This window comes from Oncorhynchus clarkii, chromosome 29, assembly GCF_045791955.1.
Source record: "Oncorhynchus clarkii lewisi isolate Uvic-CL-2024 chromosome 29, UVic_Ocla_1.0, whole genome shotgun sequence".
Classification (NCBI taxonomy): Eukaryota; Metazoa; Chordata; class Actinopteri; order Salmoniformes; family Salmonidae; genus Oncorhynchus; species Oncorhynchus clarkii.
In genome coordinates, this window is record NC_092175.1 from 18,558,899 (window position 1) to 18,579,356 (window position 20,458).

The 20,458-nt window shown below is 43.9% G+C and overlaps 1 protein-coding gene across 2 annotated transcripts in view; it reads left to right on the forward strand.

Annotated features, from left to right (window-relative positions):
- The window catches only part of LOC139387875 (ankyrin-1-like), an 88,566-nt gene that overhangs the window by 46,909 nt on the left and 21,199 nt on the right, over positions 1-20,458 (forward strand). Inside the window, exons 2-21 of one of the 2 annotated variants that reach the window (XM_071134194.1) lie at positions 5,246-5,347; positions 7,463-7,561; positions 9,693-9,791; positions 12,665-12,763; positions 13,181-13,366; positions 13,765-13,863; positions 14,019-14,117; positions 14,692-14,790; positions 15,153-15,350; positions 15,621-15,719; positions 15,899-15,997; positions 16,306-16,404; positions 17,231-17,428; positions 17,656-17,757; positions 18,056-18,154; positions 18,320-18,517; positions 19,017-19,115; positions 19,415-19,513; positions 20,059-20,157; positions 20,340-20,432. In XM_071134194.1, the coding sequence (XP_070990295.1) occupies positions 5,246-5,347; positions 7,463-7,561; positions 9,693-9,791; positions 12,665-12,763; positions 13,181-13,366; positions 13,765-13,863; positions 14,019-14,117; positions 14,692-14,790; positions 15,153-15,350; positions 15,621-15,719; positions 15,899-15,997; positions 16,306-16,404; positions 17,231-17,428; positions 17,656-17,757; positions 18,056-18,154; positions 18,320-18,517; positions 19,017-19,115; positions 19,415-19,513; positions 20,059-20,157; positions 20,340-20,432 (2,364 nt within the window). The remainder of the gene's footprint in view (positions 1-5,245; positions 5,348-7,462; positions 7,562-9,692; positions 9,792-12,664; positions 12,764-13,180; positions 13,367-13,764; positions 13,864-14,018; positions 14,118-14,691; positions 14,791-15,152; positions 15,351-15,620; positions 15,720-15,898; positions 15,998-16,305; positions 16,405-17,230; positions 17,429-17,655; positions 17,758-18,055; positions 18,155-18,319; positions 18,518-19,016; positions 19,116-19,414; positions 19,514-20,058; positions 20,158-20,339; positions 20,433-20,458) is intronic. The other variant, XM_071134193.1, reaches the window with a different exon arrangement.

Sequence of the window (20,458 nt, forward strand, 5' to 3'; positions counted from 1 at the left end):
TCACACCTAAGCCTGAGGAAAACAAAATTGCCACCCCAGCACTGAAATTAGTACCATGACTGAGTATAGGCCGCCCCTCCCACCACATACCCCAGTCAACCTCATTAGCCTCATCACTATGTGTCTCCTGTAGAAAAACTTCATTAAGCCTTTTCTGTTTTATTACTTCTAATACCCAAGCCCTCTTATTCCTGTCCCTTCCCCCATTCGTATTGAGAGATCTTACCCTTAGTACCTCCATGTAGAAAAGAGAAAGGAAAAGCAGAAGAAAGAAACCAGACAAAGAGAAAAAAACGCCCTACGAGGCATCATCATCATCGTTTTAATTTTCTCTTAACCTGACCACGTTTCCCACTACCCTTTGCTGCTGTGACAGCAGTAAGAATTTTCCTCAAGCGAAAACGCTTCTTCTCACTGAACTGGTCTAACCCCAACGTCTTCTGTAACATCACAGTGGACCTCACAAACTTATCAACATCAAAATAATTTGCCAATTTTACAGATTTTCCGGAAGTCTGATCCACGAACCCATTTACCTCTTCTAGATTGTAAATTGAGTCGTCGACCAGCTGCTATAATATCAAGAGAGATATCCATATCCTTCTCCTGATCCTCCTCAACTGAGGCCACAGACCCCTGACTCCCCTTAGCCACATCCCTCTCAACACTCCCCACTTTCACCCCATCACTCGTAGTGGGCATCTCCTCCACTACCTGGGAGACTAGCCCCACCTGAATCCCCTCCTGTTCCCCGTTACTCGTAGTGGGCATCTCCTCCACTACCTGGGAGACTAACTCCACATGAACCCCCTCCTGTACCCCATTACTCGTAGTGGGCATCTCCTCCACTACCTGGGAGACTAACTCCACATGAACCCCCTCCTGTACCCCGTTACTCGTAGTGGGCATCTCCACTACTACCTGGGAGACTAACTCCACATGAATCCCCTCCTGTACCCCATCACTCATTCTGGGCATGTCCTCACCAGTCTGAGGAAATTGCTTCCCAGATCCGTCCTTACCACCTACAACAATATTTTTCTGCTGCATAGTACAACTTGCCACTCCGTACAAGTTGCAACTCCAACACGGACAACGTGTTCCTCAGCAACAGGTGCTTGTGGCTGCTCTACCACTGTCGGCCCACCTACAACAGTTGGCCCAGGCGTTACGAGGACCACCTGCGCCCCTCGCTCCGCCTTATCCCTTTTCGGGCAAGAATGTCACTTTTGGCCAACATCCCTACACTTAAAACACTGCTGACTACCCGTACTAGCATAAGCCATACAGTCTGTTGTCATACTTTAAACGATAACCCCAAAGTCTGCTCCGGTGAGTCCAAAAACATGTCGCCGAAACGACTTAACCTGTTTCAAAGCCGGGTGTTTGCAACCCAACGGGACAATCTTAATTAAACTTGCAAACTTCCCAAACCGCAATAACTCACGCTCCATTAGCTCATTGGGCTGTACATTCGAAATCGTTACCTTTGTTGGCGTACAAAAAAGCGGCGTAACCTGGATAAACATTCCTTTAAGAAGTACACCATGCTCAACCATCCAATCAACAAGACGCTCTTTTCTAAGAAAAACCACCACAGCTTTATTCATCTGTGACACATAAGCAACATTCTCATATCCTACCTTCTCTCCTACGGTGACCAGAAACTCCTCCACAGTGACAGTAGCTTCAGTAACACACCTAAAGCCGTGCCAAAGTGACAGAGACGGTGTCCCCATGTGGGTCGCCATCCCCGCCAAAGCCTGGTCAATTTCAACAAGAAAAACGTTATACTTAATTCTACCACAACAAATCAAAAAATAAAAAATCACGCATAGAAAAAGGAAAACCCCCAAGAAAAGCAAAAGAAGAAGGAAAAAACAGACGCTCTATAATTCCCAGCATGCACCACACACAGAGAGCGAGAGAGAGAGAGACTGTCCAGTTTACAGTATATATTACAGTGAAAAAAGACCATGCTATTGTTTGAGGAGAGTGCACAACAACAAAACAATTTTATCACGGCTGCTGGTTTGATACATTCAAGTCTGAAGGTAAGTAATGTACTTACATTCAGTAATTTTGCTCTGATTTGTCATCTTGAGGGTCCCAGAGATAAAAGGTAGCATAGTTTTGTTTGATAAAATAAATGTTTATATTCAAATGTAGGAACTGGGTTCTACAGTTTGAACCCCTGCTGTCTCTGGCCCCCCACCCATCCTGCCCAGCCGTCTAGATGTGTGAAGGTTAGTGTCTTTTCTGTAGGGACGCTAAAATATCCATCATGTATGACATTGCTGGGAGTGTGTAAACAAAAAAAAATATGTGGAAAAACTCCTGGCAGACTTGATGCAAAATATAGTGTAGTAATGTAATGCTTCACTGAATCAGTCAGACACTTTGCACAAGACACTGCTGCCATCTGGTGGCAAAAATCTAAATGGCCACTAAATTCCTATCTTATTATATGGCCTTTCTCTTGCATTTCAAAGATGATGGAACGAAACAAAAAATAGAAAACACATATTTTTTTGATTGTATTACCTTTTAGCAGATCTAATGTGTTATATTCTCCTACATTAATTTCACATTTCCACAAACTTAAGTGTTTCCTTCCAAATGGTATCAATAATATGCAAGAGAGAGAGAGAGAGAGATGGATAGGGAGAGAGTAATAGGGAAAGAGGTATAGAAAGGGAGTGTACAGTTGAAGTCAAAAGTTTACATACTCAGGTTGGAGTCATTAAAACTTGTTTTTCAACCACTCCACAAATGTCTTGTTAACAAACTATAGTTTTGACAAGTCGGTTAGGGCATCTACTTTGTCCATGACACAAGTGTAATTTTTCCAACAATTGTTTACAGACAAATGGTTTAACTTATAATTCACTGTATCACAATTCCAGTGGGTCAGACGTTTATACACACTAACCTGACTGTGACTTTAAACAGCTTGAACATTTCCAGAAGATGATGTCATGGCATTAGAAGCTTCTGATAGGCTAAGTGACATAATTTGAGTCAATTGGAGGTTTACCTGTGGATGTGTTTCAAGGCCTCCCTTCAAACTCAGTGGCTCTTTGCTAGACATCATGGGAAAATCAAAAGAAATCAGCCAAGACCTTAGAAAAAAAAATGTAGACCTAGTCTGGTTCATCCTTGGGAGCAATTTCCAAATGCCTGAAGGTGCCATGTTCATCTGTACAAACAATAGTATGCAAGTATAAACACCATGGGACCACGCAGCTGTCACATCGCTCAGGAAGGAGACACGTTCTGTCTCCTAGAAATGAACGTACTTTGGTGCAAAAAGCGCAAATCAATCCCAGAACAACAGCAAAGGACCTTGTGAAGATGCTGGAGGAAACAAGTACAAATGTATCTATATCCACAGTAAAAGGAGTCCTATATCGACATAACCTGAGAGGCCTCTCAGCAAGGAAGAAGCCACTGCTCCAAAACCGCCATAAAAAAGCCAGACTACGGTTTGCAACTGCAAATGGGGACAAAGATCGTACTTTTTGTCCTCTGGTCTGATGAATCAATAACTGTTTGGTCATATCGACCATCGTTATGTTTGGAGGAAAAGGGGGAGGCTTGCATGCCGAAGAACACCATCCCAACCGTGAAGCACGGGGGTGGCAGCATCATGTTGTGGGGGTGCTTTGCTTTAGGAGGGACTGGTGCACTTCACAAAATAGATGGCATCATGAGGTATGAAAATGATGTGGACATATTGAAGCAACATCTCAAGACATCATCAGGAAGTTAAAGCTTGGTCGCAAATGGGTCAACAAAGGACAACAAAGTCAAGGTATTGGAGTGGCCATTACAAAGCCCTGACCTCAATCCTATACAAAATTTGTGGGCAGAACTGAAAAAGTGTGTGCGAGCAAGGATGCCTACAAACCTGACTCAGTTACACCAGCTCTGTCAGGAGGAATGGGCCAAAATTCACCCAACTTATTATGGGAAGCTTGTGGAAGGCTACCCGAAACGTTTGACCCAAGTTAAACAATTTAAAGGCAATGCTACCAAATACTAATTGAGTGTATGTAAACTTCTGACCCACTGGGAATGTGATGAAAGAAACAAAAGCTGAAATAAACAATTCTCTCTACTATCATTCTGACATTTCACATTCTAAAATAAAGTGGTGATCCTAACTGACCTAAAACAGGGAATTTTTACTAGGATTAAATGTCAGGAATTGTGAAAAACTGAGTTTAAATGGCTAAGGTGACTAAGGTGTACGTAAACTTCCAAATTCAACTGTTTATATAGACAGAGATGTAAATAGAAAGATGTAGAAAGAGATAAAGAGAGGGGGGAGTGGTAGAGAGAGATGTATATAGAGAGATGTAAAGAGGTAGAGAGAGCAAAAGAGAGAGAGAGGGGAGAGTGGTATAGAGGTAGAGAAATGGGGTATGCAAAGGGCACAGTACATTTAGGCCCTTGGGGAATATTGATTGGAAAGAGAAGTAGAGAGCAGAGGAAAATGTATTCTATGTGGGAAGCAAATATAAGAGTTCTAGGCCTGTCTGATCAAATCTGAGGGACATTGATTTGTGAGAATACACCATACAAATAGGAAATGGGAGAAGATAAACCCGCAGGTCTGTCGAGTCTAAATTGTACAAGACATCCCGTACTGTAAGAAAAAGGACATACTGTATCAGTTTAATATAGCAATCTTACTTGAGAATTCACCTCCTACATAATATGTATCATTGCATATGACTAGTGTGTGGGTGGAGGTGAGTAGGCATACTGTATGGAATTGTCATAATATTTGTTCTCAAGGCAGAGATTGCATGCTGGACTACAGTACTAGGCAGCCATGTTACAATCTCCCTTTCTGTCTGATCATGGTGGCAGAGGTGAACACATCGCTTTTACAGAGGCCTCAGAAGTCAGTCAGCATGCAGGGATGGAGTCAGCGTGTGCTCGGCTATGTATAGCTACCAAACTCCTAGTGAGGGGGAGGCTCACCAGTTTGTGTTGTCAGGCATTTTTTGACTATCAGACAGTGGGATCGTGAGCAGTTTAGTAGAGTATGCTGATTTTGAAGAATGACAACCAGACTGTTATAGACATTTCAGTGGGATCTATTCTAACTGAAGAAAAAAAAACATTTCTGTCCCTCTCGCTTCTCTCTCTCTATCTCTCTCTTTCTCTCTCTCTTTCTCTTACTGTTTGTCTTTGTCTCTATCTCTGTCTCTGTCTGTGCTCTCCTTCCCTCCAGGCGGATGCTGTCACCAGTTTCCTCCGTGCAGCCCGTTCAGGGAACCTTGACAAGGCTCTGGACCACATCAAGAATGGAATAGACATCAACACATCCAATCAGGTACGTCAGAGAGTCCTCAAGGTCACAGTCTGGTACACTACCTCTGGACCACAGAGTTTGTCTCGTAAAACATTTATTACATCAGACTTTATTAAGATTAAATTATAGATGTATTTTTTTATAGATGGCATTATTTGGTTTCGGCCAATCAGATCTATTAACAGTCAAGTCTAGCCTAGATAAACTGTTGTTTCAAGGATTAGAGTGTGTGTGTGTGTGTGTGTGTGTGTGTGTGTGTGTGTGTGTGTGTGTGTGTGTGTGTGTGTGTGTGTGTGTGTGTGTGTGTGTGTGTGTGTGTGTGTGTGGATGCATAACCATGTTCCCACATTGTCCCCTGTGTCCTGCCACTCTAGCTGTGTTTACTGCGCACTAATGCCAGTCATTCACAACCTTAATGAGAAACTATTAATAATTAGCCATACAGCCAGACCCTCTCTCGATTCCTCCCTGCTCCTTTCCTATCCTACCCTTTATCTGTTCCATTGCACCTTGTTGCATCATGACAGAAGCACAACGCTTAAAGGTGTGCTATGCAGAAAACACTTTGCCATTTCCTGGTTGCTAAAATTCTAATAGTTCGCCTAATTTCTGTTTATGTGACAAAACAAGCAAGTATAGTACAGAGAATCATTGTACCATCTAAACAGCTGTGAAATATACTTCCCTTAACCAAAACACATGCATTTTCAGCTGTTTGAAGCTGGTGTACATAACCGAAAGTAAAAGACACAAAAATGAAACTTAAGAATGGGAAGCATAGAAATAGTGCAAAGGGAATAGATCTACCGCTTCCTAGACTTGCTTTCAAAGAGAATGACAGATCTATAACAAAAAGCTCTATGTCAATTTGGTCAGGTGGCTGAAAAAGTTACATATTGTAGTTTTAAATAACGTCAAATTCACATGCAAAGAATGGCTGAGGTGCATGCATTTTTTGTTTCTGACTCATCTCAAGTGGCAAGTTTTGTAACACATACGGAACGTGTGTGTAACATGTATGCCAGCCTATTTATGAGTGGACGCTTAAGTGGAAGGGACTCAGTTGTTGTATTTTTCATTAGTAGTTTGGTGAAAGGAAGGTAGTTCAGTTTGTACACAAGCACTGGCAGGGAGCCCATGCTCTGGACAGCTCGGGGAATGCACACCCACTCTGTAAGCCTACAATCTGCTACTGCAACCCCTCAGCACCATTCACAGAAACAACCATGGCACCAAGCTGTCAATGTTGTGAAACTAATACCACTATCTCTACACCAAGTAATACTACCACTATAATAATTATACTACTGGCTAAGGATCAGAGGCTATGATACAAATGAGGATGCATGCTTTAGTGTGCCTTCAATGCACATGCTGCATGTATCTATATGTGGGGATGTGACGTTGTAAAACATGTTTTCTATATGTGTTCAAGTTCGGATTGGGGTTGAAGTAGAGCAAAGAGCTATGATAATTGTTGGAGCTACTGCTGTTCTACAAAATACTATGAGTCAGGGTTTTATATGTGAAGTCAGTCTGTCAACCTACCCCTGCCTGATTGACAAACCAGCAAACTCCTGCCAGCTCACACATACACATTTGTGTGCATGTGCGTGTGCATGCACGCGTGTGTTGCCCCCGTGTGTGTGTGTGTGTGTGTGTATGTGTGTCTCCCCTCAGTGTGTGCATGCACTGCAGATGTAGTACGTTATTCATGTGATTGGGTGACACTGCAGTATGAGGGCGGGACCAGTGTGGTTTAGAGAGTCGCCCTGTGGCCAGTCACGGTACTGCAGGCTGGCAGAGCAGAGACAGGCCCTGACTTTACTCTTAGTCCGTCTGATTCTGCAGCTGTATGCCCTGACAGCCTGAGACAAATCCATGTCTGCTTCCTTTGAGACCCGATTGTTTCAGTCTTAAGGTTGTTTATCTTCAGAAATCGTTTTGTTCTGCTTCGTAGCCACTGTGGGTTTTGAGTTTCTCTGCTTGTTATTTTTAGTGTGTCTACTGTTTAGGAATCCATGTGATGAATGGACTAAAAGGCAGACAGATTCTATTGGGGCTCGTTCTGATGGCTGACGATTTTGTCTGATGGTTCTGTGTGGTCAATACTAATCTTCACTGCGGTCTCTGCAGAATGGGCTCAACGGTTTGCATCTGGCCTCGAAAGAAGGCCACGTCAAGATGGTCCTGGGGCTACTCCACGCAGGCATTGTCTTGGAGACCACCACTAAGGTACTACTCACACACTACTCACTGCTTACCATGACTCTACTCACATACCACAGATGCATAAGACCTACCTCTGCCTTATGCTTGAGATATTCACCAGCTATAACAGACTGTTTACAGATAGAATCCACTATATACAGTGCCTTCAAAAAGTATTAATTCCCCTTGACTTTTTCCTCATTTTGTTGTGTTACAGCCTGAATTTAAAATCGATTCATTTTAGATTTTTGTTTGCTGTCCTACACACAATGTGGAATTATGTTTACATCTTTTTTTAACAAATTCATGAAAAAGTATTCAACCCCCTTTGTTAAGGCAAGTCTAAATAAGTTCAGGAATAAATCTGTGCTTAGCAAGTCACATAATAAGTTGCATTGACTTACTCTGTGTGCAATAATAGTGTTTAACATGTTTTTTGAATGACTACCTCTACTCTGTACCCCACACATACAATAATCTGTAAGGTCCCTGAGTCGAGTAGATTCAACCACAATCCACAAACCACAAACCACTTTTTTTAAAGCAGACATTGAATATCCCTTTGCGCATTGTGAAGTTATTAATTACGCTTTGGATGATATATCAATACACCCAGTCACTACAAAGATACAGGCGTCCTTCCTAACTCATTTCCCGGAGAGGAAGGAAACCGCTCAGGGATTTCACCATGAGGCCAATGGTGACTTTAAAACAGTTACAGAGTTTATTGGGCGTGATAGGAGAAAACTGAGGATGGATAAACAACATTGTAGTTACTCCACAATACTAACAGAATTGACTGAGTGAAAAGAAGTAAGCCTGTACAGAATACAAATATTCCAAAACATGCATCCTGTTTGCAACAAGGCACTAAAGAAATGCTGCAAAAAAATGTGGCAAAGCAATTAACTTTTTGTTCTGTATACAAAGTGTTGTGTTGGGGGAAAATCCAACACATTACTAACTACCACTCCATATTTTCAAGCATAGTGGTGGCTGCATCATGTTATGGGTATTGCTTGTAATCGTTAAAGGACTGGAGAGTTTTTCAGGATAAAAATTAAACGGAATGGAGCTAAGCACAGGCAAAATCCTAGAGGAAAACCTGGTTCAGTCTGTTTTCCCTTAGACACTGGGAGATGAATTCACCTTTCTACAGGACAATAACCCAAAACACAAGGCCAAGAGTTGCTTACCAAATGTTCCAGAGTGGCCGAGTTACAGTTTTGACTTACATCTGCTTGACAATCTATGGCAAAACCTGAAAATGGTTGTCTAGCAATGATCAGCAACCAATTTGACAGAACTTGTAGAATTTTTTAAAGAATACAGGTGAAATGTTGCACAATCCAGGTTTGTAAGCTCTTAGAGACTCACCCAGAAAGACTCACAGCTGTAATCCATGTTAAATGTGATTCTAACATGTATTGAATCAGGGGGTTTATTTTCATTAATTTTTTACAGATGTTAGCATTTTTCTTCCTCTTTAGATATTACAGAGTATTTTGTGTAGGTTATTGACATTAAAGGACAAATCAATATTTTTTTTTAAATGTAGGTAAATCAGGTGGTGTGAATACTTATTCATCTCATTTGATAGGCCTACAAACGGATGTATCTAATTTAATCTATTCAATATCAATCTATTAAGTCATAAGTCAGTCCCTCCAGAATTCAGCGATTCTGCGATCCCAATTTTTTTTTGCAAAATCAACAATTCTCTGCATATTATGCGAGGGCTTGCAAATTTGACAAATTACCACACTTTTTCCACATGAAACAGTCAAATCATTACAATATTATCGAATAAAACTGACCCATCACCGCAGTACAAAAAGAGGGCTTGCAACTTCAACTAATCACCACAGATTTACCGCATAATATGGTTGAATCAATCGACACGTCAACAAACTTTTTCCTTTGTCAGCGCATTTTCACAACAAAATGTCAGAATTGCCGCAGCAAAATCAAGCCTTTTGCCCGCAAATATAACAAAAAATCCCCACAAAATCCTTAAGGGACTGATAAGTCATAACTCATTATTTCTTAGCACTGTATCCTTATCAAAGCTTTTTAAGTAGAGATTTGGGTCATAAGGCTGAACTCAGACTGCTCTCTGTCTCTCTCTCTGTGTGTGTTTGTGTGTCACCTCCAGAAAGGGAACACTGCCCTCCATATCGCTGCGTTGGCAGGCCAGGAGAAAGTGGTGGCTGAGCTCGTCAACTATGGAGCCAACGTCAATTCCCAGTCCCAGGTGAGTCATCAGTGACATTATACTGCTTCTTACTGTTATTCAGGAGGTTGGGGGAGGGGGGGGGGGGGGGTGTAGTGTGTGTGTGTGTGTGTGCGCGTGTGTATGTTGATGGTAGCTAGGGCTGTTACGGGGACCATATTACAGTCACGAGTCATGACCACCGCAAATTCCACGACCGTTTAGTCATGGTAGTTAGTCTTCTCCAAGCTCTGATGCTGCTGATGGTCATTAGTAGCCTACCAAACTTCATAACTTCCTGGTACTCAGCACTCTATTGTCCCTCCGATCACTCTGACATTAATGCAGATGTATCGAAAATCTAATGAGACACTTCATGAGAGCTCATGTTGCGCAACATTTCTGTAGGCTATGCAATTGCGTGAGAACACAGTTTTGATGGCCTCTATTAAAAAGAGGAGGGTCCCATCAGCTTTCTATAGACTAGGACTACTATATTTCATTCTCAACTTTCCAAATATTAAGCACATTGCTTCGCTTTACAACAGGATTATATCCTACCTGGCTGGCATAAAAATGGGAAAAGTGGGAAAAGTGTCCTCCATTCGCTACCGATGACATGTATTTTTTTCCCCCTGTTCCAAGACAGGTGCATGATAATGGTCGATTCTAAATCAAAACTAATTTCACACATATGATTTAGTATATGTAAATACAAGGTTACATAGTAGTCTGATGGGTGACAATATTAGCCTATCACTTGTGAATTCTGTATTATTATTTGTGAATGATGCCCAGCGTGTGCAGTAAGAAAAGAAACAGCGCATGCCTTTTTTGTGTGCAACTTTTTCAAATCGTAGGCACACATCTCATGTAGCTTAGCCCATAGGCCTATATGTTTTTGATAAGGTTTGTATCACAACTAAAGTAGCCAAATAACTTCTTAAAATGAAGCACATGCATTATTTTTTACAACCGATGTAGAGCCTAACTGGCATGCATAGGCGGCGAGTGAGTTTCAAGTTTGGAGAATATAATTTTCACCATAAAAATTGCACCTTTATAATAAAGCATTACTTGCATAATCTCATTTGCAGTCCTTTTTGACAGTCGTCTTTTCCCGCTAACTGATTGCTTGCATTTTGCAAAATTGTGCGCAATTTCTGCGCTTAGAATGTGAAGAAATAGACTAATAGTTTATTAACATTTTAAGCTAAAGTTTCTGATCTGTTGCATCAACCTCATTGCTATTGAAAGGTTTTTTGATGGGAGTATGTTTGAATATCATTTTCTCGCACAGAAAGACAAGTTCACCAATAGAATAGGTCAACTTTTGTACTATGGGGGATAGTAGATTGACATAGGCTAGTGCTTTTGCTGTTTGTTAGGCCTTACTCATCTACTCATGTTGGTTGATGAAAAGCACGTGGACAGTTCCTCTAACATCTTCACTATGCGTCTCAGAATTCACTAAGAGGGACGCGAGCAGTTGCGTCCCCGATGTGTCTGTCTTCACTTGTAGCCTACTTCGGAGTTGAGATGCCTGTGAGAAGAACCCGATCACATAAGGGGCATTGGCTAATAAGAATTGAGATATCTGAGAGAGCCATGTGAGTGAAAGGTGCAGAGCACGCCGATTGGCAGCCGGGAAAAGGGAAATATGATTATTACATTCAGCCCAAAGGCACAAGGGCCATTTTGGCCGCAAAAACCGTAGATTTTTTAGGAGGAATTACGGCTACCAGGAAATTTGAGGCCTGATGAGAATATTATGAAGTGCTTGTCAAATTGTGAATGAGAGCCTGTCGAAGTGTGTGTGCAGCCTGCACAACAAACAAAGCAGAGCTCATGCCTTTCATGCAACTTTTTTCAAATCATCATTAGAGTCGCATCATGCAGCCATAAAATATAGCCCAACGTTTGTATCACAACTAAAGTTGCATAAGTAATTCTAAATGAAGCATATAGGAGGACCGGTTTCTTTGTTGACCACTCAGCACAGAATAGCTGCATGTGCAGCTTTCTATTTTATTCAGCTATGTTCAATTGTATTCTTCATACTATAAAATAATGCCACGGATTTCTAAGCTTATCTTGTCTGCTAATTGAACTAGTGTAGCCCACTGACATTTGGCATAGCCAGATCAGGACCTAACATAAGGACAACTCAGAGTATGCTATTCTGTTCTTCTGAAATAGACTACATTTTCTTCATAACATGTTCCTTTAGACCTGTCTAAAATAAATAATGGATTTATTTTACTTCACTACATTCCTAAGGAAAATAGTGTACTTTTTACTCCATACATTTTGACTGATACCCAAAAGTACTCGTTACATTTTGAATGCATAGCAGAGCAGGAAAATTGTCTAATTCACACACTTATCAAGAGAACATCCCTGGTCACCCCTACTGCCTCTGATCTGGCGAACTCACTAAGCCCAAGCTTTGTTTGTAAATTATGTCTAAGTGTTGGAGTGTATCCCTGGCTATCAGTAAATAAAAAATACAAAACATTTGCCGTCTGGTTTGCTTAATATAAGGAATTCAAAATTATTTATACTTTTACTTTTACTTGTGATACTTAAGTATATTTTAGCAATTCAATTGACTTTTGATACTTAAGTATATTTGAAACCAAATACTTTTATACTTTTACTCAAGTAGTATTTTACTGGGTGACTTTCACTTTCGATTAAGGTATCTTTACTTTTATGACAATTGGGTACTTTTTCCACCACAAGTGGCTTGTAGGATATGCATGGAAGCCAGGAGATGCTAAACTTGTTTATGTTAATTAACGGTCAATTACTGTGAGACTGGCAATTATTTTCTTGACAATTGCCGGCTGACAAAATGTCATGACCTCCAAAGCCCTACTGGTAACCATGCATCATGTACCTCTTCTTTACAGAAAGGCTTCAGCCCCCTCTACATGGCTGCACAAGAGAACCACTTAGAGGTCGTTAAGTTCCTGTTAGAGAATGGAGCCAATCAGAGCCTTCCAACAGAGGTGAGTAAAGGCCTACAGTCATGCCTTCTCAGATTGCATTAGTCCACTAGACAAATGTTACATTAACTTTCTCTCCTCTTTCCATTACAGTAATCTCAATTTACAATGTATCACATTTTCCTTTCCTCTTGTCCTCTGCCCCTATCTTCATTTTCTTCTGCTCTCTCTTCTTCTCCCTCTACTTACCCTTCTCTCAACCCTTCCATTATCACTTGGCTTGTCTCCCTTTTTCTCCCACTCCCTTGCACCCTATCGTTGACATTCCTTACCTCCTTCTCCCTCCTCTCCTCTTCTTTCTCCCTCGCTACCTCTCCCTCTGTCCTTCCCTCTCCTCCTTTCTCCCTTCTGACCTTACTCAATGGCCACCCCTCCCTCTATCCAACATTCTACCTCCATCTCTCTTCCCCTGTCTGTCAGGATGGGTTCACGCCGCTGGCAGTGGCTCTCCAGCAGGGTCATGAGAACGTGGTGGCCCTGCTCATCAACTACGGCACCAAGGGCAAGGTCCGTCTTCCCGCTTTGCACATTGCTGCACGCAACGACGACACACGCACTGCCGCAGTACTGTTGCAGAATGACCCTAACCCCGACGTCCTCAGCAAGGTAGTGTGTGTGTGTGTGTGTGTGTGTGTGTGTGTGTGTGTGTGTGTGTGTGTGTGTGTGTGTGTGTGTGTGTGTGTGTGAATGATGACTTATTAAGCCTTAATATGCTGGTGTCATTAGCTGATGTCAGTCAAAACACTGTTGTGTTGACTTGCAGAAAAGCAATAGCATCAAAGGTGATTATCTGCATTGCTTGCTGTTTGGTGTTTTAGGCCGGGTTTCTGTATAGCACTTTGTGACATCTGCTGATGTAAAAAGGGCTCTATAAATACATTTGATTAAACAAAAAAGCTTCCAATAAACAAAAAAGCTTTCAACAAAGGCTACCTGCAACCATGGATGATGAAAATAAGATGTTACTATTTTCTCTCTCTCTCGCTCTCTCGCTCTGTCTGTAGACTGGCTTCACTCCTCTCCACATCGCGGCTCACTATGAGAACCTGAGTGTGGCCCAACTGCTAATTAACAGAGGAGCCAATGTCAACTATACTCCCAAGGTCAGTCCATTAAACCTCACCTATACTGTACCTACTGTATCTGCCTTAATCGTGACATAGATATTGTAGATATCATAGTCCCTCAAAGACCCCATTTCCTAACAGAAGAGTCTTTGATTCAATTGATTTAGAAATTGTTCTTTCCCCTCTCTCAGAATGGTATCACCCCCGTGCACATAGCTTCTAGGAGGGGTAATGCGATCATGGTTCGGCTTTTGCTGGACAGAGGGGCCCAGATAGACGCCATGACCAAGGTACTGTAACCCACCCTTTCTCCTCTTCCTCTTCCTCCTCCTCATCCACCCCTTTCTGCCATTTGACTTGAAAACTGTTTAACCCTACCTGGCTTCTTCACTCTCTTTAGGATGAGCTGACCCCCTTGAAAACTGTTTAACCCTACCTGGCTTCTTCACTCTCTTTAGGATGAGCTGACCCCCTTGAAAACTGTTTAACCCTACCTGGCTTCTTCACTCTCTTTAGGATGAGCTGACCCCCTTGAAAACTGTTTAACCCTACCTGGCTTCTTCACTCTCTTTAGGATGAGCTGACCCCCTTGAAAACTGTTTAACCCTACCTGGCTTCTTCACTCTCTTTAGGATGAGCTGACCCCCTTGAAAACTGTTTAACCCTACCTGGCTTCTTCACTCTCTTTAGGATGAGCTGACCCCCTTGAAAACTGTTTAACCCTACCTGGCTTCTTCACTCTCTTTAGGATGAGCTGACCCCCTTGAAAACTGTTTAACCCTACCTGGCTTCTTCACTCTCTTTAGGATGAGCTGACCCCCTTGAAAACTGTTTAACCCTACCTGGCTTCTTCACTCTCTTTAGGATGAGCTGACCCCTTTGCACTGTGCGGCCAGGAACGGTCACGTGAGGATCATCGATCTACTGCTGGACCAGGGGGCTCCCATCCAGGCCAAGACCAAGGTCAGCCACGGGCTTCTTGGAGTCCACTATGGGGAAAATAAAGGGCCATACTTTACGTCCACTTTGGCACAATATCACACCATTAACACCACTTTGGCACAATATCACACCATTAACACCACTTTGGCACAATATCACACCATTAACACCACTTTGGCACAATATCACACCATTAACACCACTTTGGCACAATATCACACACACTTGCATTTTCAGCAGTAACCAATGCCAAATGATTCTCTGCCAGCAGCACAGAGGCGTGACTTATTTCAGTATTATTAATTTATACATTTTTCCCTACTCAAAGGTCTTACACTGCTCTTCTCCTTTCTATCTCCCGGTCCTCCCTCTCTCCCCTCCAGAATGGCCTGTCCCCCATCCACATGGCGGCCCAGGGTGACCACATGGATTGTGTGAGGCAGCTCCTTCAGTACAACGCTGAGATCGATGACATCACGCTGGACCACCTAACCCCTCTACACGTGGCGGCCCACTGTGGTCACCACCGCATGGCCAAAGTACTGCTGGACAAGGGGGCCAAGGCCAACGCACGTGCACTGGTCAGCAGCTCTTAAGTGTCCTTCTATTTCTCTATACTGGTGTTAAGGGTGAGGTGTACTGTAGCTGTCAATTGGTCAGGTATACTGAGCTTTTATAACTGGGTCACGTTCAGTAGGCACAAACAGTAGAAAACATTATGAAATATGAATGATGGTTGTTATTGGACAAGTTCAGGCAGGACCGTCTCCATTTCTAAATGCTTTCTCCCATTTTGTGCGTACCGAACATAACTCTACGCTGAATTAGTCAAATGTTGTGACTTTGTTCAGAATGGGTTCACTCCCCTCCACATTGCCTGTAAGAAGAACCACATGCGCTCCATGGACCTGCTTCTGAAACACTCTGCCTCCCTGGAGGCCGTCACAGAGGTGAGATAACACTCTTTTGAAGAGCAATGGATTTGGTGCACTACTGTTTCTAATTGTTGTAATAGTTTGCTGCCAGTTATGCCATTACAAAAGGTCTGAAAGTGAGAATGTAGGCTTAATGGAGGTGGATTTATATAACACCTTCTCTCTCTTCATGTGCCCCCCCTCCCCTTACATAGTCTGGTCTGACCCCCCTGCATGTAGCAGCCTTCATGGGCCACCTGAACATTGTGAAGAACCTGCTCCACAGAGGTGCTTCTCCCAATGCCTCCAATGTGGTGAGAGGCCACCCCTTTATAACCTTTATTATTGACACGGGGGTGAAATATCCAGCGCTCTCTGATGGACTAGTAGTAACTTATCTTATTCTTATGTTGAAATGAACACCAGCTGGCAGGTTATGATGGACGGGTATCTGGTCCATGCATTCATATGGATTGGATGACTAAAGCCTGTTCTCTGTGTGTATAATGTGATATTTTAGTTGATGTGTGTGTGTTATTGATATTGCATGGCCTAGTCCTGTGTTTAATGTCAGAGTGGTTGTGACAGGCTATGTGACCTCTGACCTGTGTTTGTGTAACAGAAAGTGGAGACGCCCCTCCACATGGCTTCCAGGGCAGGCCACTGTGAGGTGGCTCAGTTCCTGCTGCAGAACACAGCCCAGGTGGATGCCAAGGCTAAGGTACGGTACACACTCTCAAATACACATCTATGAGCATTCAGCATGTTTTACTACAAACTCTGTCCTGGTTGGAATACACATTCAAAACCACCAGCACATGGTACATATCAGGGGAGCATATTTGGTTTTAGAAGTGTGTGGGGGGGGACATAATTATAAGTTGGATAAACACTCCAAGCAGCCTACACAACTGGTCGGAGGTGTCCACATGGGGGGGACATAATTATAAGTTGGATAAACACTCCAAGCAGCCTACACAACTGGTCGGAGGTGTCCACATGGGGGGGACATAATATAAGTTGGATAAACACTCCAAGCAGCCTACCCAACTGGTCGGAGGCGTCCACATGGGGGGGACATAATATAAGTTGGATAAACACTCCAAGCAGCCTTCCCAACTGGTCGGAGGTGTCCACATGGGGGGGACAAAATATAAGTTGGATAAACACTCCAAGCAGCCTTCCCAACTGGTCAGAGGTGTCCACATGGGGGGGACAAAAATGCAATTTCAGAATGTGGGTGGGACATGTCCCCCCCTCCCCAGTGAAAGTGTATGCTGTTGTTACTGTTACATGCTGTTACTGTTGCATGCTGTTACTGTTACATTTATGCTGTTGTTGTAAAGATAGTAACTGAAGAGAATAATATATATACATATATATCAATTCTTCAGTTACTATCTTTACAACAACATACACTGCACAAATACCTTAATGTTACTGCTAGCTAAATACAATTGGCTACACGTATTTCATTCCAATTTCTGTTTTTCCTCACTCTCTCTCTCTCTCTCTCTCTCTCTCTCTCTCTCTCTCTCTCTCTCTAGGATGACCAGACCCCTCTGCACTGTGCGGCCCGTATGGGACATAAGGAGCTGGTCAAGCTGCTCCTGGAGCACAAGGCCAATCCTGACTCAGCTACCACCGCTGGCCACACCCCCTTACACATCGCCGCCCGTGAGGGACACGCCCACACCACCCGGATTCTCCTGGACGGGGCGGCCCAACAAACCAAGATGACAAAGGTTCTCCTTTGATTTACCGACTTTTCTTTCTCTCGCTCTCTCTCTCTCGCTCTCTCTCTCTCTCTCTCTCTCTCTCTCTCTTTTCCTCACCCTCTCTCTCTTTCTATCGCTATCTCTCTCTAACCCAATTTTTCTCTCAAGTTCGTTCCTCTCACTCCTAATCCCTTCACACCTCACCTCTTTTAGTTCTCCTGCTCATGCTGAATCTGTGTGTTTGTGTGTCCAAGCAGAAAGGCTTCACTCCTCTCCATGTGGCCTGTAAGTACGGCAAGGTGGACGTGGTCGAGCTGCTGCTGGAGAGAGGAGCCAACCCCAACGCGGCTGGAAAGGTAGAAAAACACACTGCAACACAACACAGACTGTCATGTGCTTTTTTATCTGTGCTAGGCATACTTCTCAGTACTGTGACCCACCTAAAGCCTATGAAACTCTCCTGTGGCCCGACTAACAAATAAACCTTGTATTCTAAGTACTGACCGGCATTTATCACAGCCCAAAAGGAATCAGCATGTCCCACCATTTAAGACATCATTTTTCATTTTAAACATGCGCCCACAAAGGCAGACTGATATTCTGTGGTTTAGATAGCTAGTGACAGTAAGTATGTGTGTGTGTGTGTCCAAGCAGAACGGCCTGACTCCTCTACACGTGGCCGTCCATCACAACAACCTGGACGTGGTCAAGCTGCTGGTCAGCAAGGGAGGCAACGCACACAGCACTGCCCGGGTAAGAGGAACGATGTGACACACATGCCGCTCACACATAGCGGTACTAGTATATCCCCCTTCCAGGTTCATTGGTAACTAGTGTAAACTATGATGAATACGATCCACCAATTGATGATCCAGTGTATTACCCCCAACCCTGCGGACTCCCTGTGTCTGTCTCTAGAACGGCTACACTCCTCTGCACATTGCAGCCAAGCAGAACCAGATGGAGGCGGCCGGCTGCCTGCTGCAGTATGGAGCCTCTGCCAACGCGGAGTCCCTCCAGGGGGTCACACCCCTCCATCTGGCCTCACAGGAGGGCCAGCCAGACATGGTGGCCCTGCTCATCTCCAAACAGGCCAACGTCAACCTGGGGAACAAGGTAGTGGACTGGAGAGAGGAACAATACATCTCAGGAGGGTTTGAGGCAAGCGTTCAGGGATAGCTAGCTGAGTTGTACAGGGTTTGAGGCAAGCGTTCAGGGATAGCTAGCTGAGTTGTACAGGGTTTGAGGCAAGCGTTCAGGGATAGCTAGCTGAGTTGTACAGGGTTTGAGGAAAGCGTTCAGGGATAGCTAGCTAAGTTGTACAGGGTTTGAGGCAAGCGTTCAGGGATAGCTAGCTGAGTTGTACAGGGTTTGAGGCAAGCGTTCAGGGATAGCTAGCTGAGTTGTACAGGGTTTGATAGACCCATGGTAAGATAAAGTGTTGAGGGCTACAGGGCAAGATGTTTCAATCACTGGGTCAAACCGGTAACCGGAATTACCTACTAGTATGCGTGTTTTGACGGTGCACTGTGACTTAGACTGACTCAGAGCTGGTTAGTGAACAGACTGACCAGCAGCCTACTGTATTCCTCCTGTTCCCCCCCGTGTCTCTCAGAATGGACTGACCCCTCTGCACCTGGTGGCCCAGGAAGGTCACGTAGGGATAGCAGACACCCTGGTCAAACAGGGGGCATCAGTCTACGCAGCCTCACGGGTAAGACATGCTGCATGATGTCAACCACAAACCTCAGAATACAGTGTAGAAAAACAGAAACGTGTAATGTACACTTTCCTGTTATATTCAGTAGAGTGGGGTTCAGTATTATCAGTACGATGCACCACATGCTATGACGACATGCCATTTCCAATACTTTCATACAGCATCCACACTCTCAAATTTCAATAATATTTTACTGGCAGGACTGTTCAAGGTACAACAGAGCCACCAAGCTGTTTATAATGAGGCCACTGAAACATAGCCAACCCCCCCCCCCCTCTCCATCTCTCTTTCAGATGGGCTACACAGCGCTTCATGTGGCCTGTCACTATGGCAACATCAAGATGGTGAAGTTTCTCCTGCAGCAGCAGGCTCATGTGAACAGCAAGACCAGAGTGAGAAGCTGCCGCTGCTACTCTCCTCCTTACACGTGGCCTCTATTAGTGTGGCTCTGCCCTGTCTCACGTCACCGCCGCCTTCAGGCTGCTGTCACATCACTCCCATTACATTAGTTTGGACATGGAATTTCTATTGAATAATGGCATGTCAATGTCAGCAGTCTTGGTAAGAGGGTTGCATTTACCTGAACACCTTTTTCCGCTCTCTCTCTCTTTCTCTCTGTCTCTCTGTCTCTCTGTCTCTGTCTCTCTCTGTCTCTGTCTCTGTCTCTCTCTCTCTCTCTCTCTCTCTCTTTCTCTCTTTCTCTCTGTCTCTCTGTCTCTCTGTCTCTCTCTCTCTCTCTCTCGCTGTCGCTGTCGCTGTCTCTCTCTCTCTCTCTCTCTCTCTGTCTCTCTGTCTCTGTCTCTCTCTCTCTCTCTCTCTCTCACTCTGTCTCTGTCTGTCTCTCTCTCTCTCTCTCTCACTCTGTCTCTGTCTGTCTGTCTCTCTCTCTCGCTCTCTCTCTCTCTCTCTCTCTCTCTCTCTCCACCCCGCTCTCTAGGTGGGCTACACTCCCCTGCACCAGGCCGCCCAGCAGGGTCATACTGACATAGTCACCCTGCTGCTCAAACACGGAGCCCAGCCCAACGAGATCACCACCGTAAGCACATCCTTCCAGTACACACTTCTCCTCTAGTTCTGCTCTTCCCTTACTCTCTTCTCTTCTCTTAACCTGTTCTTTATCTGTTTCCTCAACTCATTTCCTCCCTCACGCTTACATCTACAGCCTTCGTCTGGCGTCTGATCTGTGTATCTCCTGTCTGTCTCTGTTCTCTGTGGTAGAATGGAACCTCACCTCTGGGCATTGCCAAACGACTTGGTTACATCTCTGTCATTGATGTGCTGAAGTTGGTCACCGAGGAGGCTGTTTCCGTGGTGAGCAGCACTTCTGGTTCACATGG